Genomic DNA, 26,809 nt, shown 5'->3' with positions numbered 1-26,809 from the left:
GTATACTAATGGAAATAAACATTCTACTAGTTGAGGAGATCGATTTATTCCAAGTAGAAATGGAGCTCAAAAAAAGGTAGAAGAGCACAAGAACTTGTATCTACAAAATTTCTTGGAAGCCAAAGTGGGCAAGAGGGAGACAATGTAACACCCAGTGACAATCTAATGGCTTGATATGGAGGACCGCACCCATGGGATTCCTCAAATGGTTGTCTCATCTCTACGAAACAAAAAAGGTGTCACCAAAAACTAGCAGCTCCCGTCCTTCCTATTCACCCAATTGAAAGGATGCACTAAAGTGAAGGCTTGCTCATGGTAGTACTTCAATACCAATGATTCAAAAGTCTTGATTAGCACCACCCATGATGACAATGATACAACCATTATTGTGTAAGAAAGGAAGGTGTACTTTGGAAAATACTTCATCATGGAAGTGTTTGAACTTTCTTCAAGAGAACAATCACCTGCATCCAATGGCAAATCAATGCATTGAATACCTCTACCTTATAAGGATTTTCTCTCTTAAGGGTACCTCATTGGCCACAAATTAGATGAGGTGCTAAGCCTCTTCCTCTCTGAATACATTAGGTTGGGAAACACCTTTCTTTAATCTACATGACTTTTGAAGGTGCATAAAGGAGTAAGACCCATTTAAGCTCAAAGTCCACCACTAAATCCTTTGGCATAACTAGTGGAGCAATAAATACATTGGCCACTCATCACTATGTCCTCTTCATCAACTCAAACATTGGTGTCCAAGTCACAAACCTCAAGACGATGTTGGTACCCATGGTAACCATCAAGCCAAGTACCGGATTGAGTAGCAAGTTGGCCCTAGAGGCACAATCCTACGAGGAGTAGCAAGCTAGCCCTATAAGCACATTCCTAAGAGGAGGAGTCCCCTAGATGATCCCCCTTCCACCTTCAATTCAATAGGCACAACCCTTGGAAAAATTATCTCAAGATAGTATCACCTTTGTGAAGAGTCCCTACCCACCAAGAGCCACCCACAAAAGAATTGCCTCAATCGTTAGAGGAATAAGTCTAGCCAATACCTCCACTTGAGCTTTCATTTGATGCACTCCCTAAGGTCCCTTTTGATGATGTTTCAAATTTTCTTTACTTTTTGTTAGAGAGCTTGACATGCAATCGTATACAAGGAATGTAAGAGAAAATGACCCATTCATCAAGCCACACAGCAATGGTGGTTAGCCACGTTGCTTAGAATTGGGTACCCACTCAAGTTGCCCACTACTTTGAACTTGAAGCCAATAAGTGAAGCTCAAGAAGTAGGTCACCAGATTCACTCTACACATAGGCAAGTCGAGGGAGTCAAGAAGATAAGATGGCTTGCTAAGACCCCCTAGAAGCCATAGGTATAAGGACCACATTCAAGCACAACCAACAAGGTCATCACCACCCACGATCTAATGGGCCACCCCCTAGAAGTCTAGTTTTCGGAGGTACAATAATTAGGTCCCATGAACCTTAGTAGCATTAGTAGTAAAAAAATTTCCAAAACTAATCTTTTTCTTAGACTCCAACTCTCTACCAACCCCTTTAGTAGAAACCCAATCCAAATCCTTGAGGATTGTACCCAGTGATCAATAGCAAGTCTCTAAGCATTTTGTGCATTTTGAGCAACCACACATAACAAAATCGACCAATCAACTAAGTAGCCATTGAGTCCACACCAATACCTGGGACTATTCCCTTAGCCATGGAGGTCCTCTTGCCTAAGGTATTGCTACTTTTTGAGCTCCAAATTTGAGCCATCCCAAATCACAAGATTCTCTAAGTTTCACAAACCAAACCCTCCACCTCCAACCTACAACATGGCATCCTAAACTAACGAACTCCAATTGTCAATTCATTTCTATACCTTTTGTCAATGGTTAGCCAAAATTACTCAATTTCTCAAACCTTCAATGGTGAGTGAAAGGTTGTGATTAAGCAAGAGTAATACAAGTGTAAGACTAAGTGGCAAGCTATCCAATCACACATTGTGGCACTACCCACCAAGGTGCATTGTAAGGAAAGCTCAAAGATTTAATAAAACCCCACTGTTTCTCCATTTTCTTGGGAATGCTGGGAAAAGAGCATTTTGGTTGAACCAGTGTGCAGATCTAATTCTCCTTAAAAAACTTTAGCAGTTTGGATGAACGAACGCTGGTGAGGAGCAGTAGAGAGAGATTGAGCCGTGCAGCAATTTGTATTCCGATAATTCCCTGTCACAGCAGCTGCTGAAGTTTTTACGAGATCAAGCGACATAGATCGCTTCTTTGATTCTTTCGGTAGCCTCCAGGATATTAAGAAGCGCACATTGAGCCAAGGTTTTCACAATTTACCTCTGCTCTTGCGTGTTCGTGGCTTACGATGGCGGACGCGGTTGGATTTTCTTTGTCCAAGTTGGACATACTTGTCGCGCAACTTGAATCGATTGCAGCCTCCTCCGCGTTGAAGCCACCCGATCCTCTTATATGCTTCGATTTACTTTCGGATCTACTGTCCTCCCTGCAAGACCAATCTAAGGTACCTGAATTTGTTTTGAAATTATTATGTCTAAATACTTCAGTGCGATCAGCGGAGCTCCAAACCAACATTTTGAGCTCGTCAATCATATAGCCACTGATGGTCACGACTCATTGCCTTGGTAGTATCGCCTGTGCGTGGAGAATTATAAGGAGAGAAAGAAATGAAAGTAGGGCGTACTACTGAGCTGTCTAGTGATAAAATGTTTTTCAAATGCGGCTCACGAGAAAGTTGTAATTTTACTTCGGAGGCTACAAAGCAGTATGCCTGTCATCAATTGGTATCTCAAGATTGAGAACTGGGTAAAGCATCCGTTTGTTGCTTCATGACTCGTACTGTTTTGCTAGAAGAGAGTATTCTCGCTCCCCTAGCACGGAACGTGTTGTTGATCATCAAATATAAGTTGTCTTAGAAGGTAGAAATCCATGTATAAAGCTTGTCGGAAGGTCTTGTGGAGCAGATGGATGCCAAATGGAGAAGACAGCGGGCTTTCATTGATGAGTCTCACAACGGAAAGACAACTAGTATAATACTATACCAGAGTTAAGTTTTTTTCCACAAGCCTGGATGGCGGTGGCATGCCCAACTTTTTTTAATGGTGATTACAAACACAAGCTGCCCTAGCTGAACTTAATTGGTGTCACATGACCATTGGTCGGCTCAGAAATGGTAGTTGAAGTATGGAAAGCTAAGCATAATTTTGGACACTCTCCTTTAAGGCTTAGCGTTATATCTTGCAGCCCAAGCATATCCCTGCACTATTCAAACTTCTTGTCTTATGGAGGCTTTGTGAAGATGTTTCTTGCTGTATTAGAGCACATGTAGATCTCACCGTGTGAAGTTTTTGTCCAAGTTGCTGATATTGCAATAATCTTTCTATTTTAAGGCCTATCTATTCTAAGCTTTTGGCTGAGGAACGGCCTATAATGAAATATTCAGCTTCACAAGCGGTTGTAACGTGGATGAAAAGACTATTGACTATTTGGTTAGCCTTTCTTGCTAGCCTCTGGCATGATTGAGCTTAGCCTTCACCTCTAGAGTGGTGAGAGAAACTCCATATGAAGACTTTTGTATAAATGGATGCTTGTGTGTGATATGGGTTAGAGCATATGTCAAAACTATATAGTCAATACATGTTAATGATGTCGGTGGGATTTCATTGCTAAAGGTTCCTAATCTTTTGGGTGATTGTTGTGAGGTTAAGATTGCATTTTGTTGCGTTTAGCTTGGATTAATGTAGATAGATGTGGTTTTTCATAACTGTGCATTACCTTATTAGCTACTGGCTCGCCATACCCTCCTATTGGCTCCCCCCTAGTTCCTCCATTAATTCGGGTGTGTTTTTGTATTAATGCCGATGTTTGTTGTTTGCCATAACTGTGCATTATCCTATTAGCTAGTGGCTCTTGTCATACTCCTAGTGGCTCTCCTAATTCCTCCGTTAGCTACCAAGAGATTTTGAGATCTTTCGAAACCCATATAGCAGCTTATGCTTGGGTACTGCCAACTGGTGAGAACATAAGCAGAGCTTTGCTTACTAAGTTATTTTTATTTTTGTTATTTACTAATTTTGTTTAAAGTCGCTTACAAACTCCCTTCTTTCCTTTGTTCTTGTGCTTGTTTTATAAAAAGTCTAGTTTATGAGATTGGAGATGTTCTAGTCTTACGAAGGTATATAATTTCCTTAGATATAACTCAACCTAGGAGAAATGTAATTAAGAAGGCCTTTATATTTCAATTGAGAAATTCAATTGATTTCTTAGGTGTAAAGCTGAAGTACCTCAATTAAGCTATGGGGACTTGAACTCAAGACATCCATTGCCCACTCCCAAGGTCTTATCACTAGGGTACCTGAAGATTGTGAAAGAAATAGAGCAAAAGGATTTTACAGTTGTAACCCCGTAAATGTGTCAGGAAGGTGAAGCTGCGGAGCCACTTGGTGGCAAGGAAGTTATGGAAGGCAATGATGGGAGAAGATCCAAAGCGCAAAGACATGAAAGTTGCATCAGGAAAGATAATAAAACTAGTTGATCTAGACCTGTTAGAAAAGTGGATGCCAAAGCATTGTCACTGATCATTGGGACGATAGCAGACGAAGTGAAAGATTCTGCATGTTCAGTTGGTGGATACTTCAACGCAAGCATGGGACATCCTACAGGACATGTACGAAACAAACAATATAGCAAGGATCCTCAAGATCCAGAACCAGCTGTTTACACCATGAGGATGGAGGAGAGTGACACCGTGCGGAACTACCTCACAATGTGAAGGTACTGAGAGATCGACTCGGAGCGGTTGGTTGTAAGGTGGACCTAGTTCAATTGCTGATGCCCATGCTCAACATGTTGCTGAGGAGCTTCAGGACCTTCATAACCAGCATTACGAGTTTGGAAAGGTCAAGGCCACTTACCTTTACGATTAAACACTACATGATCTTGATATGTCCTTGTTAAGCTAAGCATCATTGCCCAAGACACCAAGGCTCACCCCCAAAGCCAGTCAGAAGCTGTCAGGAATAAACCATGGTATTGTAGAACCATCGGGTGTTAGAAAACCCTTGTGGATGTGCAAAGCATCATCAATCTCGTACGGCATGTTGATACCTTAATATCAGGCGGAGATCCGGTAGGAAATAGTCAAACGACTCGTAACTTTGCTGATGTGAAGTCCACCTCATACACTAGCTTCTAGCATCCTATCACTAGATGTGACTAGTATGGATCCATCAACATACCGAAGGTAGTGTAATCAAGATGGTAAAATAAATAAACCAAATAAATAAGCCATGCTGAAGGTGATAAGTCAATCTGAAGGTGATCGAGTCCCACTAGAGGTGACTCAGACATGCTGAGGGTGTCATTGACACACTGAAAGTGTCATGCTGGCACTGTCAATAATGTGGTGGTCATGCTGAAGGTGTCACGAGCTATACTGAAAATAGCATATATGGTGATCAGCCATGCTGAGAGCTCTGAACTGTGAATACCCATGCGCACAAGATTTGCAGAAAATAACCGGCCGGGGTGTGATGTCATGTCACAAGAACTCATACAAAAAAAACTGACACGTGTGGTCAGTAAACATGTGATCATTATAAATGAAAATAGGATATCCAATAGTGATCCAAAAATGTATTGTGGAAAAGTGTAGATGTGTTACAGCCAACCAGGCTGGTCAGCTAACAAACTGGCAAAGTCAGCCAGCCTGGCAAAGTCAACCAGGCTGGTCAGCTAACAAACTGGCTCAGCAGTCCCCCCTCACAGCCTCTCCTGCAATTGTTTCCTGCCTATCCTGCCTACCTAAGCCTCTCCTACAGGCACGTGGAGTAGAGTTTCTGGTGCAGCCACAAATTCCATTCGTCTGTTGGTACCCTACAAACGGTTGTTGTTCACAAGTTCACTATTTGGCTCCAGCAATAAAATCTACAGTTCTGGACACTGTTTATTCTGAGTTATTTCAAATTGAATCTGTATTTATGTGCTTAGAAATGTGAACTGTTTTTTGAGCAAGTCTTTATTCTATTTTCTTCAACACACACAAAAAAAACATATATATAATTATAGTCCTAGTCATAGTCATAGTTATCACATTTGCTGTTGGCTTTGACGACTCTTATTTGTGATTGGACTCCTTCCTTCTCTTCTGAACAGCCTTCTTTCTTCAATCCCTCGCATAATACCTGGCTGGTTGCAGTACAAGCATCTCTTCTTGTTCTTGCTTTCACTACTTGAGGAGTCCTCCTCATTATCAGATTTGTCGTCTCTCTTCTTGTTGGGCTTGCCTTTGCCAGCTCTGCCCTTTCCTATGCCCTAATGTTTGAGTGTTAGTTTTAGCACCTTGTCCATTCACATGCACATTAGATAGAGCATGTCGAGGTCTAAAGGATGGATTCAGTTTGGGTAAATTCTGAGTTGTTAAGGTCAAGTTATGAGCCCAGTAAACCTAGGATGTGCATTTATTCTAGGCCTATTAATTTAATTAATTGTGTGCATGGATAGAGAGGTCATGGGGCAAAATCTTTAAGAGACCTAATTAAATGATGAAAATAATTTCTAAAAACTATTCTAACCTAGAATAACCAATCAAATGCTAAAATTAGAAAATAAGATATTAGAAATCATTTTTTCAGATATTAAGACCTTTTTCAGCTTGCTTTTTGTGATTTCTATAGTTTTCTTCTCTCACCCAAGGTCTATAAGAAGTTTGGGATCGGTTCTAAGCAGTCTAATTGCTCTCTCTTGCAAATTTGCAGCCTCTCCCTGCTGCCCTCTTCGTAGCCCTCTTCCTTGCTGTCCGCTTGCTGTTTGGCAACTTTGCTTCACTCTTCTACTGCTCGATGATCTTTTCTGCTGTCCAACTTGACAATTTACTGGAATTCTCCTTCAGCTTTCTGTTTTCCCCACTTCCCACACCCGGGACAAGCCTCAAAGTAAGTGTAATTCTCAGATTTAGCCTTCTACTAAAATTGTGATTCAGTTCAGGCTGTTTTTCTCTGTTACAGATTTTGTTTTTCCCTTTTGATCACTTCTAAAAGTGAATTCTTTTATTTCTAACCTAACCAATTTGACCTCTAAGAGCTTTGGTCATGTCTGCGATGAAATAATGATTTTAGATTCCGTTTTTCACCTGTAAGTTCATTTAAAAGTGATTTTCAGATTTTGTTTGTTCATTTGTAGGTGTTTCTAAAAATGGCTTTATTTATTCCTAACATATACCCTTAGAATTCTGAAGATGCCAACCATGTTTAGGTTAAAAATACTAATTATTCCTGATTTGAACTATGTGTTTCAAAAGATTGAGAGACAGGTTGGTGTCAATTCAATAATTTCAGAGATCTTTTACTGAGATTGGCGAGTTTTGGGTCTCTCTTCACTTGGTTTTTATTAGGGGCTCTCAGTGGTTACTTTTTCTACAGTTTCCTATAGTTTTTTGTGTCGAGTTTTCCCATTTTTCATTCATTGGGGAGATCATTGTATATATTTTGGACTAATTCATGTCCTAGGATTTCTAGGTTACCTTGCGTTCTGTCCGAGGGTTTGCATTAGTGTTGTAATTGAAGTGGAGCATCATTAAAAAACAAAATATACTTGGGATGAGCTAAAGTAGGTTGCAATGAAACACGTTTTTTATTTTTTGAAACGTTTTCAAACGTTGCTAAACGTTTGGAAATAAAAAGCGCATCTTTTTGGTAGTGGTTTTTGGGGCAAAAGGCTCTAAGGTCAATTTTTGGCCCTATTTTTTATCAGAACAATCAAAGGAGTTGTCGCCATCATGCTTTGTTGGAAAACGCCTTCCCGGGCTCACGTCTGAGTGTATGAACATATTAGATCGCTGAAATGTTTCCCTCTATGTTTCTCAGTGTTCTGGGTGCCATTAGTGCATGAAGTCATGCATTTTAGGTCCCAGGAATGTGTACTTATATAGTAGGCATATAATTTTTGGTAAAATAGGTGCTTGGGGAAAATTTTGAATCGAAACACGCTTGGAAATTTTTCCAAACGTTTGCAAACGTTTGGAAACACGTTTCCTAACGTGACATTTCCAAACGTCTGGCAACTATGAAGTAGGGGGTGTATCTCATTCACACCCCATGGGGGGTTGGACTCTTTTCCCTTCTCTTCGCGACCTGTGTGACATTTGGATGATATGTGTGTGTGTGTGAGAATGGGAAAGAGAGAGAGCAAATGAGAGCAAGAAGCAGGAGAGAGTGAGAGCTGAAAGCTTAGTTGCAAATAGATGAGAGTAAGAGAGATACAACTGAAGGAGTGAGATAAGGTTTTGTCCTAGTGACAAAACCTTAGTAGTCACTAACCAAAGTTAGTGGACTAACTGCGGTTAGGGGGAAAAACCTCTTAAAGAGGGAAAAGTGCCCCTAACTAGCTTATTAAATTACATTGGTCACTGCTGAATTATATCTATAATTCTAACACCCCCTTGCAGTGCCAATGTCATGTACAAGGATGATTAATCACCAAACGGATATAAGTTCAGGGCACTGCGAAATGCCTCAAACTTTTCACGTGGAAGTGCTTTGGTGAAAATATTTGCAACATGGTCATGTGTGGACACAAAGATCATACTGATCTCTCCTGCATGCAACTTCTCTCTGACGTAGTGATAGTGAACCTCAATGTGCTTCGTGCGAGCATGAAACAGTGGATTCTTTGCCACTGCAATGGCACTCTGACTATCAGTGAGAATTGGAGAAGGACCCTCCAATGACAGATGAAGATCAGCAAATAGACGACGCAGCCAGACACATTCAACTGTTGCTGTGAAAGCTGCCCTGTACTCAGCTTCACATGATGAGGTAGCCACTGTAGATTGTTTCTTGCTTAGCCAGGAAATGCAAGCTTTACCCAAAAAGAAACAATTGCCACTAGTGGACTGCCTAGTGTCATAATCACCAGCCCAATCTGAATCACTGTAGGCATGCATCTGCAATTCACTCCCCCTGGCAAATAACAAGCCAAAAGACTTCGTGCCCTGCAAATGACAATGCATAGTTTTTGGGCTTAACTGCCTGCCAATGCATAGTTTTTGGGCTGTGCATATACCTGCTCACCTGAGATACTGTAAACTGAATATCAGGTCTAGTGTTGCAGAGATAAATGAGGCATCCAACAGCCTGACCGTAAAATGTGGCATCAACTGATTCTCCTGCATCATGCATTGTGAGTTTCAGCCCCGGCTCCATGGGAGTGGCTATGGGCTTACAATCATGCATGTTAAATCTGTCCAAGAGTTTCTGCACATATTTGGACTGAGACATAACAGTGCCACGTCTCTCTTGAGAGAACTGGATCCCCAAATAAAAGTGAAGCAGCCCCAAATCTGACATGTCAAAGTTGGTCTGCAAATCAGCTTTGAAATCTGCAATATTATCTTCATTGGACCCTGTGAGCAGTAAGTCATGGACATAAAGAATGATGACTAAAATTTCCCCCCTATCCTTCTTGATGTAGAGGGTGCTCTCAGTAGGACTATTATGCAGCCCGTTGCTGGTCAAAAAGGCATGAATCTTGGCATACCATGCATGAGGGGCCTGTTTCAGCCCATACAAAGCTTTATTCAGCTTGCATACCTGAAGTGCATTTCCTAAAATTTCAAAGCGTGGAGGTTGTTTGACATAAACCTCTTCCAACAAGTCTCCATTTAGGAAGGCTGTTTTAATGTCCAACTGATGAACATTCCACTCAAAATGTGCAGCCATTGCAATAACAGATCGGATGGTGGTCATCCAGGATGTAGGAGCAAAAGTCTCCTCATAATCTATGCCCTTTTTCTAAGCATAGCCTTTGGCAACCAGCCTTGCCTTGTATCTGTCAATGGAGCCATCTGGCTTCTGTTTCACCTTGAAAACCCATCGTGTACCAATGGCATGTTTACCTGGTGGCAAGTCTACGACATCCCAAGTCTGATTTTTCTGAATGGACTGCAATTCATCGTGTATGGCATTCATCCAAGGCTCATTGTCCTTTGCTTTTTCGAATGTTGCAGGCTCCTCCTCATCGAGAAGAGTACGTGCATATGCTGATTCCACTGAATTAGCACCTTCCATGTGCCTTACTGCACTGCGAGTCCTGCCAGGTAATGGAGCATCAATCTTACTCTCCCTGAGAGTCTGTAACAGCCAGTTTGGGACTGTTTTTGCTGCATGTATGTTTGCAATTTCTTGCTGAACCACCTGTTCCACTGCCTGTGGAGGTGGCAAGACATCCTGTGGCTGAACTGGAGCATCGGAAGGTGGCTGTAAATTCTGATTTGCATCAGAAATATCAGCAGGGGAACCCAAGGCAATGGGTAGCAACCCCTCAAAAACATCCTCTGAAGAAGAAGGCATATGAGTGTGAGCTGAATTTTCTGCAAATATCACATCTCTACTGACAATGATCTTGCGTGTAGCAAGATTGTAGAGACGGTTACCCTTGCTTTCTGCACTGTACCCAACAAATATGCACTTAATTGCCTTATCTGACAACTTATGTCGAAATTCAACTGGCACATGAGCATATGCAAGAATCCAAAGACACGGAAATGATCCACTGAAGGCTTTCTCCCATTCCAGACTTCATAGGGAGTTTTTGTTTTTAAGATGTAGTTGGCACACATTAGACCTTCAAGCCAGAATTTGTGAGGCATGTGTTTGCTTTTCAGCATACATCTGTCCATCTCCATAAGAGTTCTATTTTTCCTCTCAGCTTTGCCATTTTGCTGAGGGGTCAGCCTCACTGTGAGCTGATGCACAATACCCTTGCCTTTCAGAAAAGCATCAATATCTGCAGACAAGTATTCTCCACCTCTATCTGTGCGCAATGTCTGTATCTTGAGTCCAGATTCATTTTCAACCATGGCTGAAAAGTGTTTAAACACCATGAATACTTCTGATTTGCGCTTCAGTCCAAAGACCCAAGTGAAATTGGAGTAATCATCAATAAAAGTAACAAAGTAGAGATGACCACCCAATGATGGAGTCCTCATGGGACCACAGACATCACTGTGTATAAGCTGTAATTTTTGGACAGCTTTAACTGAGCCATCCTTTTTGAAGGGGAATATGTGCATCTTGCCTAAAATGCACCCTTCACAGGCATGTGGAGGAGGTATCTTAAGAGGTGTCAATGCATCAACCATAGAGTGCTTTTGAAGTGTCATCAAGCTGTTGTAATGCATGTGGCCATATCTGGCATGCCATAACTTTGCATGGCAGCAGTAGGAGTAGAAACTGCAAGAGCATGGGCTGCTCTTTTCTCAAAAAGATCAAGCTGAAAAAGCCCACGCAGCAGAGTACCAGATAATCTCAAGGCATAATCATTTTCTCTGTCTCGGACAGCACATTTGTCATCCTCAAAGTTGACCTGAAATCCAGCCACTGTTAAGAGTGGACACTGAAAGGAGATTCTTGGTGATACCAGGCACATACAAGACATCTGAAAGTCTGAAAATTGAGCCATCCATGGCGGTAAGCTCAACTTCTCCTGTACCATGTACTGAATATGACGAGTTGTTGGCACAAGTGACTTTCTTACCAACGGGAGGTGGATGCAAGGAAGTGAAGAGACACTTCCTAGAAGTGATATGCTTGGAGGCACAGCTGTCCAAATACCAAGTATTCAGTGTTACATTGACACTGAAAGCTGATGCATTCGTGGAAGGATCATAACTGCAAGTCAAAAAGGCATATGTATGGTCATTACAAGTGGCTGTACTATCCTGAGCATCTGGAGCAGCCAGCCTAGAATCTGAAATGCAAGATAAAAAGGCATAATCCTGTCCAACAAAGTTGGCTGCAGCATCCCCACTGTCAGATGCATGAGGAGCTGAATCTAAAACAGCCATACCGGAGCTGTTTTTCTTCTCTTTTGCAAGCCTTTTCCCGCATTCTGCAATGTGATGACCTGGCTTTTTGCAGTAATGACAAAAACCCTTCTTCTTGGGCTTACTTGCATCATTCTTAGCCTTTTGTGAAGGCTGTCCTGACCCATTGGAAGGCTGATTTACTGATGTCTTTGCCTGTCCCTTTCCTTTTGACTTGAACTTTGAGAGCATAGCTTGTTCACCTGCACGTGAAGCCAAGTTTTTCTTGGTCTGCTCTTCCTGAAGTAGAAGTCCTATCAACTCATGAAAAGTGAGAGGATTTGCACCCCCCCTCAATGATAAGTTCAGGGAGGTATGAAAGCTGAGATAAGTCTCAGGAAGAGAATTCAGAGTGGTGGTAATCATCTCTGAATCAGGAATAATCTCATCAATGTTCAATAATTGCTCTCTGAGATCCTGTAGCTTTGTGAGGTGGATTGACATGGAGTCACCCTCTTCCATATGTGTATTACTTAACTCTCTTTTCAAGAAAGATACCCTTGCATCATTCCGGGCTGCATACATGCTTTCTAAGATATCCCACGCTGCCTTCACGTTAAAATGTGCCTAAGATTGTCCTATGTGTGTAGGGAAATGTGCCGGTGTAGATGGATCATTAATCGGAGAAAGAGAGATGCATGACAAAGCTAAGGCATCCCGTGAATCCCATCTCTTTTGTTCTGGAGTGGTGGCTACAGCAGCACCAACAACCTGTCCTGCAACTGCACCCTGTGCACGACCTCTTCCACCTCCTTGCTGGGGAGGGGTATTAGGTGCCATACCTGCTGGTCGGATCTCATCCCCATTCACATAATCCCATAAATTGCGAGAAATCAGAATATTGCGTACCATAAAACTCCATAGGGAGTAGTTGGTACCATCCAACTTGTCTTCCTGTGAAAGACCACCGAACAGGAAATCATTCTGATTTTGCTGGGCCATATCTGAGAAAGAGATTTTAGCAGATACAAAACTGAATTCCCTTACTGGGAATGAAATGCACAACCCTTAAAAAACACAGCCAAGCACTGGTTGTAAATACAACTCAGATTTCTGCACTTGCACTGTCAGAAATCTGTCCAAGCATCAAAAACTCTCCAGAATCTGCCAAAAGTGCTGCAAAACACTTCAAGAAAGGCATTGTGAGCTGAAATCTGTCAAATTGCTCTCCCAACACAAAAGCCCCAATTTGTGGCTTGAAATTGCAACCAAAAAGGGGCAAATTTACTAAAAGCCCCAAATCTGCAATTTTTGAACAAAAGCCCCAAATTTGGAGTTGAAATTGAGCCAAATTTCACCCAAATATCTAATCTCCTGCAAAAGCCCCAATTTCTTGGCCAATCTTTGCAAGTGCAGTGTGTGCCAAAAAATGGACAAAAGCCCTAAATCTAACAAAATGTCCAATTCACAGAATGTGCTCAAATCTGTCCAAAAATTGCTCTGCCAATCAATGGCTTCCTGCTAAGTGTACCTGCCAAACGACCAACTTCAAGAGTGCCTGTACGGATGGGCTGCACGTAGAAAGTACGGATGTTCGTACTGTACGGACGAACTGTCTGCTGCAGGTTGTACGAAATGTACGGACAGGTACGGAAGGTACTGTACGGATAGGCACGCAGGTTGTACGGAGGTCTGCAAGCTGTACGACCCAGCAGCTGTACGAACGATGGTACGGACAAGTCGCTTGTAGGACCTGCCAAAAGTACAAACGTATGGCTGTATATAGCTTGTACGGACGGGATGGCGTGCTGGTTGTACAGCTACAGGTACAAAATGTGTCGTACGATATCTGCGACTGGACTGTATGGTCGTACAGAGACACAGATTGTACGGCGCCACACATGCGGGATGTACAAACGAACTGCATGTGTACGGTTGGTGACGATGTACGGCTGGCGACGCTACAGTTGTACGGCGTTGTAGTTGTACGGACGTACGATGCAGCCAACGGAGACTGTACAAAATGGTACGGAAGCAGAGCTGTACGGACGGGATGTAGTAGCAGGAGCACGAACTGTACGGGCACGAGGAGCTTGGGCTGGAGGCAAGAGCTCAACGAGGTTCTGATACCAAATGTGAGAATGGGAAAGAGAGAGAGCAAATGAGAGCAAGAAGCAGGAGAGAGTGAGAGCTGAAAGCTTAGTTGCAAATAGATGAGAGTAAGAGAGATACAACTGAAGGAGTGAGATAAGGTTTTGTCCTAGTGACAAAACCTTAGTAGTCACTAACCATAGTTAGTGGATTAACTGCGGTTAGGGGGAAAAACCTCTTAAAGAGGGAAAAGTGCCCCTAACTAGCTTATTAAATTACATTGGTCACTGCTGAATTATATCTATAATTCTAACAGTGTGCATGTTCATCTCAAAATAATGGCTATTTGAAATTCTAAGTTTATCGAGTAATTCAATTGGAAATTGCGCTTCCGCATAAGCACAACTTTGTCATTGGCTCGCCAACTGGAACAAAGTAGGTCTGTCTGACTTAGGCTGCTGGCCTACAAAAGACCTCTCTACTGGGTCTTTGTTGCCTAGATTTGGGATTGCTCGTGGCAGCCTAGAGCATCCCCTAAGGCTGCCAAATTCTGCAGCAAATTGCTGCAGGCAGCAGGGTCTCCAGGCCCTGCTGTGTCTAACTCAAAAAGGATTCTCCCCTCAATGGTGCCTGCCCAAAACATAGGGCCGTATAAATATGTATAACAAGAACCCTGAGCAGCCCTAATGTCCTTGTAAAGGGGCTCACAGGCAGGCACTGCTCTCTTTCAACACCCCCTTCCCTTCAAATATCGGAGAACTCTCAAACCTATAGACCAATGTGTCTAGTGTGGTGATTGTGAGAACTTGCTCAATACCCTAACTGCAAAAGATATGTACCCCCTTGGATCCATAGGAGTAACTGCTGGCCTGCTATGTGCCATCGAGAGTCTCGGAGTCTCTCTAGAAGCTCTAGACAATACCTGTTCTGGCTAAGGAATATTCCATTAGCCAACCTTTGAATCTCCAAGAAGAGGAAGTAATCTCCAAGATCGGTCACCTCAAATTCATTTTGAAGCATGACTTGGGTATCTCATATTATTTTCCGATGATTTCTAGAGAGGATAAGGTCATCAATATATAATATAACGAGCATAACAAGATCTGTCAAAGTGCAGCTAAATATACATACAGAGATAGGGAGCAGATTTGCGAGCAGAGAGAGACAACAAATTGTGACTAGAGAGAGAAGAGACTACATATGAGTAAAGAGGAAAAACTTTGCATGTACTGGTGAGAAAACCGCGAAAGAATGATCACAACCCAAGGTAGAAATTGCATCCGCGTCCCAAACCAGCCATAACATGCGTCAAACTAGGCCTCAATCGTGGCCTAAGCCAGGCCCCAATTGGATGGCCTTTGTGTTAGAAATCATGGTACAGTGGAAGCAAAAGAGATGAATACTTGCTGGGAAACAACTCAACAAAGTAACAAAGGAGATGGCAAAACTGAACAAGTTCTTCCTTCTAGAATGAAGGGCAAAAGACTGTAAGAGGAGCAGCTACAAAGGGCAGCAGTTGCTGCAATCTTCTTCCATCAACGATGGGCTAGACAAGTTGCCTTCTCCTCACTAAGTGCACGCTGCTGGATCAGCTTCAGTGCTAAGAGGCTGAAGGCTTGAGTGCTATATGATAGTGAGGGGGAAGGGGGCTTTATATAATAGAGGGGAGAGGCCACAAAGGGGTGGTGGATTGACCACCGACCATTGACCTTGGCCATCGACCATTGACCTTGACCACCGACCTTTGACATTGGCCACCGACCATTGACCTTGACCACTGACCATTGACATTGGCCACCGGCCATTGACCTTGACTACCGGCCATTGACCTTGACCACCGGCCATTGACCTTGGCCATCGACCATTGACCTTGACCACCGGCCATTGACCACTGACCATTGACTTTGACCGGTCGGCGACCCCCTCTCAATCACTCCTTCTTCTAACCGCCTAAGCCCCTTGCCCTTCTCCTCATAAATGGGGGGCAAAACATGTGGGGCATTAACCACGAATTCTAACACCCCCTTTTAATGACCCAATGGTGGGCCAATACCCATGTGTGTGATCAGATGCTCCAGTTGCTCTCGAGGGAGAGCCTTCATGAAAACATCAGCAAGGTTGTCGGTGGTGGGAACGTACATCAGCTTAACAATGCCATCGATGATGAGCTCTCGAACAAAATGGTAGTGAACCTCGATGTGCTTGGTTCTGGCGTGAAACACCAGATTCTTCGCAATTGCCATGTAACCCTGGTTGTCACATAAGATCACGGTCGCCTCCGTCTGTGTCTAGTCCAGATTCTCCAAGATCCATCTGAGCCACAAAGATTCGCATGCTGTGGTGCATGCAATCCTATACTTCGGCTCCATCGATGAGAGGGCAACGGAAGGTTGCTTCTTGCTAAGCCATGAGATAGCTCCTAAAGAAAGCACAAAACAATAGCATGTAGTGGATCTCCGAGTATCGAAGTCCCCGGCCCAATCAGAATCACATAAACCCCCAAGGTCCAAGTCTGAGGTGTAGGTAATGCCATAGGTACGAGTATCCTATAGGTACCGTAGTACTCTTAATCCTACTCTCCAGTGTGCCTCCTTGGGTTTGGCAAAGAACTTGCATAAGACTCCAACGGAGAAAGAGATGTCGTGCCGAGTGTTGGTAAGGTATAGAAGACTCCCTACCAACCGTCGGTAACGTCCAACATCCACCAATGTCGATGAATCATGGATGCTGAATTTCAGCCCAACCTCCATTGGTGTAACTACAGGCTTGCAGTTCTCCATTTGGAACCTCCTAAGCAGCTCATGACAATATTTCTCCTAACAAATGAAAATGTTGTCACTGCTCTACCGTACCTCAATACCAAGGAAGTAATGGAGCAGCCCCAAGTTTGACATCTCGAACTCTGTCATAAGCAGCTTCTTGACTTGGGCTATTCTATCCTTGTGATTCCTTGCGAGCATGATATCATCCACATACAAAATGACAACCAGCATCGTCCCTCCCTCAATGAAGAAGTAGAGGGGATCAGAAGGACTCCTCTTGAGCCCAATCCTATCAAAGAACTCATCTATACACTGGTACCATGCTCTGGGGGCCTGTTTCAGTCCATATAGTGCCTTCCTCAATCTGCAGACCTGTGATGTGGACCCTGGAACATGAAACCCTGGGGGTTGCTCAACATAAACCTCCTCCTCTAGGGTCCCATTAAGGATGCAGATTTGACGTCCATCTGAAAGATGGACCAACTGTGATGTGCAGCCAAAGCTATGACTGTCCGGATCGATGTCATCCGAGCAGTTGGGGCAAAGGTCTCATCAAAGTCAAGACCCTCTAATTGAGCATATCCCTTCACCACCAATCTAGCTTTGTACTAGTTGTTCTGCTCAAGATGGAGCTTGAAGCAGAGTCTGCCAGCTGCTGTGGGTGGCATGACCTATGCCTAAAGCTAAGGCGTCTGCTCATAACGTGAACCTAGAAGTGCTGCTATTGCGCAGCCCGAAATCGAGCATGAGGGTGCACGCATCCTCTATGTGTGTGTTGTTTTGACGCTTTGCGCTGAAGGCGGCTGCTGCTACTGCAACAACTGTGGCTAAGAGTGGAACTAGGTGAGAAGGAGCTAAGTGGGAGGGAGGGAGAGAGAGAAAGAAAGAAAGAAGGTTTTTAAAAGTCTTCAAAAGACCGATGGTTTTATAGACTGAGAGAAACCTGATACAATAAACTGAAAGGGTGAAGCTACTAAACGAGCATCATCACCCATGCTAAGTGCTAAATGCTAAGTGCTAAGTACTACATAGCCATAAGATCATCATCATCATATCAAAGCAAATATCAAGTCTGATCAGATACATCTGATACTTGAAGAGAGAGAGAGAGAGAGGGGGGGGGGGAGATGATATGATATGAAATGATTGTATTAAATGTCTTTCGAGACCCTTCAGGATCGATGGGATTGGCGACCACTATTAACTAATTGTGGTCTTTACAAAGCTTGCTATGTTGTGAGTACTTGCTGAACTAGCTTGTGCGCTAGTCCCAGTAGTTTGTTGCAGTGTTCCAATACTTTCTTTAGGTAGCCCCCTAGCTTGTTGATTGCTGTTCCAACAGAGTTTTCAGTTTGTCTTTGTTGCCATCATACTTTTCTCAGATGTGTGCCTCGGCTCGATATCTTAGGAGCATAGGCTACTAATTTTAGATTTTGCAGATTCTTGCCTCTCTTGGGACCTTGAATCTTGTCTACTTCCCCCTCTCCACCTCTAAATGATGTGAATTGGTCCTCATTTTGCAGATTAGCTGCCTTTTGAACTTTGAAATGTCCTCTCCGAGGTAATTTTGCATCTCATTACTTTCCATCGGATTAATTCCTGTTTGTATATGAGCTGTGGGCTCATTTATGGGAATCCCTCGGGCTGGACTCCTTGGGATATTGGGACCTTGAGTAAGCCTATGTCTAGTTAGGCCGAATTACCTTGATTGGAGGATTCTTGTCGTATAGAACATGGGGTTTGTAGCCATAGGTCATGGTGTGGAGCTTGGCTAGCCTTAAGCTTGGAGGGTGATCCTTTATATTGGATCTATGGTTTGGTGGTGAGTTGACGAGCTCCCAAATTTGATCTCCCTTTATTGTCTTGTAGGACTTGGGATCAGAGTAGAACTTGGACTACATTCTGGGTTGGGCCTAACAAACCCTCGCCTTGGGTTCTCATTTCATTTCAGGTAAAAAGGTCAATGTTTTTTGCAATGCCCATGCGACCCTTAATATAAGGGTGAGTGCTTGGCACCCTTAGGTCATGAAGAGGTGTGACCTATCATCAAAAGGGTGTGCCTCTTCGTGAAAGGGTGCGACTAGGCACCTTATTGTGCGCATGGAGTGAAAGGGTGCATCTATTCGAAGGGGTGCATCCCTTTGAACGGTCGTGTCTCTTTGCGAAGGGGTATGTCCCTTCATGGTTCTTTGGCACGTCAGTGGTTGTGGTTGAAAGGCTAAGGATACGAAGCTTGGAAGTTTGGCAAAAGTAGAGGGGAATGGGAAGAATTGCTGCACATTATACCAGTGTACTCATAAAGGGAGATGTGGGAGGATTTGTGAGGAGGAAGTGTACAAAGAGAAGGGACTGGTTTGAAGAAGATGAATGTACAGGTTTTGATGGCAGCCTCTCCTTCCTTCGCTCTTACTTTTGTAGATGTGGTAGTCAGTCGTTAATCTAAAAATTTCAGTTCTGCTATATTTGGGGCAGTGAGCATGGAAGCTTGAAGGGGAATTGTTTTGCCAGTGTGAAGAATTGTCGCTAGTGAGAAAGCAAGGTCGCGAGAAGAGCGTAGCGATGGCTATGTAGGAGTTGACGGGGAGTGGGTGTCTGAGGTGGAGTGGCACTGCTAGCAGTCGGTTGTGGCTTTATTTGCTTGTGGGCTTGACGCACCAAGGGCTCAAAGACAATGGTAGATAGGCAAGTCTAGTTGCATGTTGCTGCTCTGATGCAAGGATAGTTGGTGTTGTGTAAGAGGTTGTTCGATGGTTAATCTCAACTTAGGAGCTGTCGCTTTGCTTTGGAACATTGTATGAAGGTTAGCTTTGGCCCTTGAATTGGTTACAAGAATTGGGACATAGGGAAAGCACAGATGGGGTTTTGATGCAAGTTGATGCCTTGGGTGATGGGCCATCTTTTGGGCCGTCTTCTTGTGTTTGTAGAGGAGCTAAATAGGATTTTGCAGGCTTCGGTGAAGCATTGTAGGCTTATTTGAATGGGTTGTTTGCATGGGTGTTTGAAGCTTCACGGTTTTGCTATTTTTTTGTGAAGCATTGGTTGGTGTATTTGGGCTTTTGAGTGGCCTGCAGTGTGGATATATTTTGCGGGTGGTTTGGAGACGGTTTCTTTTTGGTTTGCAGGAGTTTTTTGGGATTGTGTGGTTTAGTTTAGTGAAGGCCTTAGATAGTGTGTTAATGCTTACTTGAGACCATGGGTGGCCGTAGTGTGAATGTAGCTGGTGGGTAGGTGTTGAGCTAGAGAAATGTGAGATAGGCTATGAACATATGAGTATTTATGCTATGCTTTGCATGGAGCGATCATGATGGGGAGGCATAAGATGATGGCTGAATGTTGCAAGCAGACGGTTTAAAGTAGAAAAGTGTCATATTTTTCCCAGGGAGATTTTGTGGGAGAGAGAGATTCTGAGTTATTCTGTTGGGTGCAGAAAAGCCAAGTACTTCTATGGTGATGGTTCTGACAACGTAGATGACTTTATTGGTTGTGCAAAAATGGAATACAAGAAACATTGTATTCATGGTGATTACACAAGGGGATATATTTGGGTGAAGGACTCCACAAATAGGCACAGACATGGTATGATGCACTTCCCTGTGAGGTTCACCCAAATTGGAGACTTCTTACAAAGGATTTGGTGAAGAGGTTCAAGGTAAAGGGGCTTGAAATAGAAGCATGGGAAGAGCTGAAGGTTAACGAGCAATGTGTCACTGCTTCTTTTCTTGAAGGTGGATGTTTCGATGATGAAGACCTTGCTAATAATACTGAAGACATGCTTGAGGATACTATGGCGAAAGCACAAGTTTATGTGGATGAGGATTTTGTGTTTTCTGATGATGTGTTGTCTTTGAGTCTACTTTATGAGTGTGATGGATGCCATGAGTCTTGAGGATGATGCAATCTATAGTCTAGATGGTCTATTTGAGGAAGAGGACACTGGCGAGGTTCATCCATGCTACAAGACCACACAGGGTGGTGAGTCCATGGGTGGAATGGATACCACGGGGTCGTACTTGGCACATGTGATCACGCTGTGCAAGAGGGTTGTTCTTCGAATGCGTGTCATGGGGATGTTGCTATGAAGTCAGCTTCTTCCTTGGGTTTAAGTGGTTGTCAAGTGAAAGGGATGCCGGCATGTGATGCTTCAGATGTGGACGTCGAAACTTGTGCTTTCATTGTGCTCTCGGAACTGTTGATTTTGTTATGATGGCCTCTTCGATGAGTCCTTGGATGACTTTGCCTTCTCATTTAGCAAGCAAAGTTCCAATGGACAAGAATGTGTTCTACTCATGTTGTATCTGGTCCTTGAGGCTTGTATTCAAAAGCAGGCTAAACGGAGTGATTGTGATGACTGTTGGGTGATGGGATTCATTAGAGCATGTGGGCTTACTTGGATGATGTGTCCAAGTTTGAAAGGGGCTATGTTCAAGCATACACATTAAGGGGTGGATTCTTAATGGTCAGCTCAAAGGAATATATGCAGAAGATCCACTTGTAGAGGAGGAGTTGGCTCCACATACAAGCTTCTACATCGCTTCGGGGTAGGGAAAGTGAAGCCTTTTCAGTTTGTACAGCTCTTGAGTATGCATTGCTGCATGCTCAGCAGCTGGGGGAAAATGTGATGTGAAACATTAGTTAATCCCGATATGGGGCGTTTTGTGGGTTTTAGTTGCACCGGTGCAGGAGGCTGTAGCAAACCCATCTCTGCTATAGAGTGCAGAGGGAGGTTGGGTCTCTCGCGGGTTTCTGGTTGTGACCCATTTAACGCCGATCGGGTTATTGGAACCCAAGTTATGTAATTAAGCATTGGGGTGGTTGTGTCTTTAAAGGGGATAGAGTTGTAGTTTTAAAGAGGCTAAGGTGTAGTGTAAAGAACAAAAAACAGAAACGTTTAGGAGATAAAGCAGTGGAGGAGAATTCTAGAGGAACAAAGAGGGAGATGCGGGAGGATTGGTGAGGGAGTAGGTGAAATGTACAGAGAGAAGTGACTGGTTTGAAGAAGATGAATGTACAGGTTTTGATGTGAGCCTCTTCTTCCTTCACTGTTGCTTCCGTGGATGTGGTAGTCAGTTGTTAATGTCAAAAGTTTCAGTCCTGCTACAGCATCTGCTTTTGTCTATCAGCTGACTTTTTGCATTTTCGTTTTCCTGACTGTGATGTGGTCTTTTCTAACCAAGAATCATTTTCTCCTTTGTAGAACATGCTTAATGGCCAGTGGAAATGCAAAATGCATTGTGCTCAAATTTCATTTTCCTGTCCCTCTTCTGGTTTTGGCTCACCAAGAATTGCTTTCTCCTTTGTGAAATTAGGAGACCATACTCGCTTGCCAGCGGAAATGTGAGGATGCTCTGCAAGCCTTACTTTTACTTGGAGCTCGACCACCTGTCCGTCGCCTTGCGTCCAAAGCTCTCATACAGTTAATAGAGAAAGGGGATAGCATTTCCATCTATTCAAGAGCAAGCAGTTTGCAGGGTTGGCTTTCTGAAACACGGAAGGCTGACACCTCATGTTATATTGGTATACAAAGGCTGAGCACTCTGGAAGTTTTGTTTGATTTTATACAATTGCTTGAAATGTTGATGATTATGTTGACATATGTAGTTCTCATATCAAGCTTAAGCTCGGAGATGGTGAGAGATTACTTAAACAAAACAAAAAATTGACGGATCAGGAGAGGGGAATAATGCTCTTATTTGATTGTTGAGATCGATACGAATTGTGATCAGTTTTATGCCTTGTCCTAAAGAATGCCGCCTGGTTTACACTCCTCACTCCTCACTTCTCATGGGCATTACTTGTGTGAGAGGATATACACTTGGTTCATGTGACCTCAGCATGTTCAAGATTTGTTTTTCTTGTTTTTACATTCTAAAGCTTTGTTGATCTTGCAGGAGCTGCCAATTGCCTTGGTGCCTTGTATCGTTGGTATGGTCAGAAAATCACTTCAGGGCTGCCTGAGACCAGCAGTATCGTTGTCAAGTTGATGAGATTTCCTGAGGTTGTTCCAAGTTATACTCCAGCCCCTTAATGTATACACTTCTCAAAAAAACCTATGTATTCTCAAAATATCTAAGAGTTACTAACTATCTTATAAGCTAAATGTAAAAAGCCTTTCGTTTGGTCTTTCATGAAAAGCTTTTCCGCATTAGATAATTATAAAAATTGGTAGTGGCGGGACTCTGGCTTCATTGAACCAGTTAGATGTTTGCTTTTTGAGCGCTAGGGCAAGGTGTGATGTTTCTTTCAGGTTAATTTGCATGAGACAGAGCTTTGTGCAGGGATGGCCATTGCATGCACAGGCAGATACAGTACTCTTTTCATAAATGCTTTGATGCTCGCAATTTTCTTGAGGCTATTTATTTTGTGACCTTAATCAATGCATTTTGATCTGATCATGGATGGGCGAATAATAACACAGCATCAAAGCACACATTTTTATGTATACAAAGACGGTGGTGGTGACATCTAGAAAAGTCTTGTGGTACACCTCAATGGGACGAGTTTTTGATGAAAACTTTCATGTAAAGCTGGAAGTCCCTTGGTTTCTTGTCTCTGTTCCATTGGCTGAATGATCTGTTGATTAGTTCTTTACAATTATCCAGAAAAGCTATTTAGCTACTTTACTGTGGGTAAAAGATGGGCAAAAAAGGACTCAATTTGGCAGATCCTAGCATGAATCAAATGCTCAGAGCACTTTAAAGTCACAGAATGCAGACCTGAATGCATATTCTTTTAGCACTCACAGATTTAGAAACAATTCTATCTGAAATAGCCCAGTCAACATTGCTGATAGGTTGGTAATGTTGCAGGGTAGTACTAGTAGAGTGGAGTGATCTCTGAGCTTTTGTCTAGATATCCTTCATGAAAAAACTCTACATGCCATTTCCAGAGCCGTAGCTGTTTTCTTGAACCTTATTATGCTGTAATGGCACATCCAAGAAAGACTTACAAAGTGAAGGAATCCTCATTAGGTCTATCATCAGAACATAACACAGGAGCACTGATAGCAACATTTCATGATAACATCGACCGCTTTGACAGAGAAGGGCATGACATTATGTACTGGGGACATTACTGAGTAGCCTTCTCCTTAAGTGCTTTGTCTGTTCTGTTGCTGGCCATTCTTTAATCCTGTGTACTAGCCTTGCTTATAGATGTATTTGTATTGTGTACTAGTAACTTTTGAAGAATGTGTAAAACTTAAGCATTTGACCTGGACCAGAGTTGTCTTTACACCTGGGACCAGTTGTGCTAAGGAGCCGAAGTCAAATTATCTAGATATGCTGGACAAAACTTCACAACCTATTGTTATTTTTTTTGTTCTTTTTTGCGTAGGGTATTTCTTGCTCTTATTGAGCTTTGGCATGTCTGGATATGACTACTGAATGACAGATAAAGGTATTGTGCTTGTACAGATATGTGTGAGGCAAGCTGCATTGCAACTCCTTCAAGATGCACTGGAAGGCTCAGGAGGCGGAGGACCTATTTCAGCGTATTCAGAAGCTTTGCGTGCTGTTTTGCGTGTTGGAACAGTAGACAGATCTCCAGCTGTACGTGCAACAGCTGCCGGCTGCTTGCGGGCCTTTGCAGTGGCTGGTGGACCAGGTCTAGGAGCTGGAGGGCTTGAAAATTGTGCAGGTCTTTGTGTCAAGGTAGCAACATATGCCATTATTATAGTGTGTTGATCTTGGTATCAGAGATAAGAAATCGAAATTTCACAATCCCATAGTTTTATTTTATTTACTCTACTTTTCGAATTGCTGCATGATAAATTCTGACGAGGGCCAAAACGGAACTTGCACTTTTTATGCTTCCTATTGCAGGCATTGGAAGACCCTTCCCAGTCCGTAAGAGATGCATATGCTGCAGCATTAGGTGCTTTGCTTGCTCTAGGTCTCAACCCAGATTCACAGGTGCAAAATGAGTTCAATTTGCATATCTTTTGTTAGTGCGATGCTTATGCTGTACCAAATAGTGTATGTTTCATGAAAACAAGATTGGAGCACGGTTTGTCTCCCTAGTCGAATTGTTTTCCCTTGAGAAAAACTTAGACGATAAGTATGATTGGCCAAAAAGATCACTCAATTTTTGGATTCACATATTTTGGCTGATTAGTTCTCTTGTAGAGGTTGCAAACAATAAACATCTATGACCCTCCTGATTTTACAGAATTGACACAGCAGGGATTTGAGAGTAGTGGAATTCAGGTCTTCAATGTGAACAATTTGAACTTGTAGAAAGACTCAACTGGATGCTTGCAGGTACTTCTAGTAAAGAAGTAAAAATCCTTCACAAATAGGATCTCATCACAACTTGGCACCTTCTGCTGACTACGTGTGGCAGACACGATAGATTGCAAATCCTAATTAAACTTCATCAGCCCAATCTCTGCATGATGGGTATGAAGTGTTGAGCTGCCTCTTCTCCTATCAAGCCAAATTTAGAAAACGAGTCTGCAGGCAATCAACAATACAAAGTTGTGACCAGGTTATATGAAGCTACTCCAACCTTCTCGAAATTGGCTCTGTTACCACTGCAAGGTCCCTACGTTACGCACAAGTATATATCTGACCCTGCCATGATTTGATGTCCAGTTTTTCGACAAATGCCAACTTGCAATCACAGAGCAGATTCTGCTAAGGGCTTGAGGGAGAGCTAGTAGACTTACCACCCAGCCCCACAGGTTCACACATCTAAATCTGAGCATAGTAACACCATACAAAAAATCCCTGGGAAGCCCTAGTGTCCCCACAAATGGGGCTCACAGGCAGGCTCTGCCACACATTTCAACAGGTATATGGCTCATCATCTATGTGCTCTAGGACAATGGCTAGATACCTACCATACCTGTGGTCTTGTGAGTGATCAAAGTTCAATCTTCTGTCAGCCTGCGTACTCCAAGGAGCTTCAGTGGTGTTTACACGCCACACCAACACATCTCCTTGCTGCTTTGTAACACTGCCAATGGTGAGGCACTGTGTATGCACTGTTTCTAGACTTCTTGCTGCACCTGTCCGCAGCCAATATCTGAGGCGCAAAGGACCCTGAACCATGGTCTCCCTGCTACTTTGGAGCAGCCAAGCTCTATGAATGATTTCCAAGGCCCCCTTTCAAGGGCGAAATCGGTCGACCAGACTTACAGATTGGGCCGACCGAGTCTGTAGTAATGCTGACCTCAGTTGACTGTACCTGCTGTACAGCCTATAGATAGGCCTGTACCTTCTGCATACCGTGGGCTTGTACCTGCCTTTGCTTCAGCCTTCTTTGCATTTACCAGGAAAATAGGGAGGAATGAACAGATAAAACGAAGAAAATCTCTCTTAGATTTCAATGCAGGGGGGATATTCAGTCAATAAGATGCAATCAGCTGCAGACCATGTCACAAGGTAGGCACCTAGTGGCCTGCCACCTGTCTTGTAGCCGTACAGCTGCAGTACACTGCCTACATGGTGGGCTTCATGTTTGCTCAGATCTGCCCATGTGGCGGCCTTTGGATCTGCCCGTGTCGCCTCTCTCTGGTCCCACATCCTACTATAGGTTAAACTCCCTCATGCCTCCTTATTTGGGGCTTATAGGTGGGTAGTTGACCTCTAATCTCCAACACCCCATGTCACCGATCTATTGTGGGCCAACACCTGCTTGTCGATATCAGCACTATGGCTGGCAGAGCAAGGATGATTTGTTTGGGATGCTTGGGCCTGAGGACAAGCTTAATGGCACAAATTACCCCACGTGGACCTATATGATGGGACATGTTTTGGTTGCCAAGAATTTGTGGAATATTGTTTCAGGCACTAAGGTTAGGCCTACTCCTGCTTTTGGTAATGCCTGTGGTATTGCCTCAGGCTCATCTAGTGATGGGTCTAATGATACTTTTGGTGCAGGTGGATCTTCCACTACAAGTACTTTGCTTGCTACTCAGGAGCAGATTCAGTGGGATGGATGTGATGCCAAAGCACATGCCTTAATTGCTCTTTCAGTGAAAGGGTCATTATCCCTCATATCCGGTCTTGCAAGACAGCTAAGCAAGCATGGGATCAACTTTCATTCTTATATCAAGTGTGGAATGAGGCAAGGGTTGCCTATCTCCGCAAGCAATTGAAGGACTTGAAGCTTGAAGAGGGTGGTAA

At 43.3% G+C, this 26,809-nt stretch overlaps 1 protein-coding gene across 3 annotated transcripts in view; it reads left to right on the top strand.

Annotated features, from left to right (window-relative positions):
* The first annotated feature begins 2,079 nt into the window (after nucleotides 1–2,079).
* SWEETIE (HEAT repeat-containing protein) overlaps nucleotides 2,080–26,809 on the top strand; it is a 198,277-nt gene continuing 173,547 nt past the window's right edge. For all 3 annotated transcript variants that reach the window (XM_087393941.1, XM_087393940.1, XM_087393939.1), the window contains exons 1-5: nucleotides 2,080–2,532; nucleotides 21,989–22,196; nucleotides 22,571–22,677; nucleotides 24,095–24,331; nucleotides 24,503–24,592. In XM_087393941.1, coding sequence (XP_087250067.1) covers nucleotides 2,377–2,532; nucleotides 21,989–22,196; nucleotides 22,571–22,677; nucleotides 24,095–24,331; nucleotides 24,503–24,592 — 798 coding nt within the window. In that variant the 5' untranslated portion in view covers nucleotides 2,080–2,376. The remainder of the gene's footprint in view (nucleotides 2,533–21,988; nucleotides 22,197–22,570; nucleotides 22,678–24,094; nucleotides 24,332–24,502; nucleotides 24,593–26,809) is intronic.

This window comes from Dipteris shenzhenensis, chromosome 22 (genome assembly GCF_047967505.1).
Source record: "Dipteris shenzhenensis isolate YYH24624 ecotype China chromosome 22, Dip_SZ_1.0, whole genome shotgun sequence".
NCBI lineage: Eukaryota > Viridiplantae > Streptophyta > Polypodiopsida > Gleicheniales > Dipteridaceae > Dipteris > Dipteris shenzhenensis.
The sequence above is the reverse complement of the archived record's forward strand: the minus strand, read 5'-3'. Positions and strand labels throughout refer to the sequence as shown.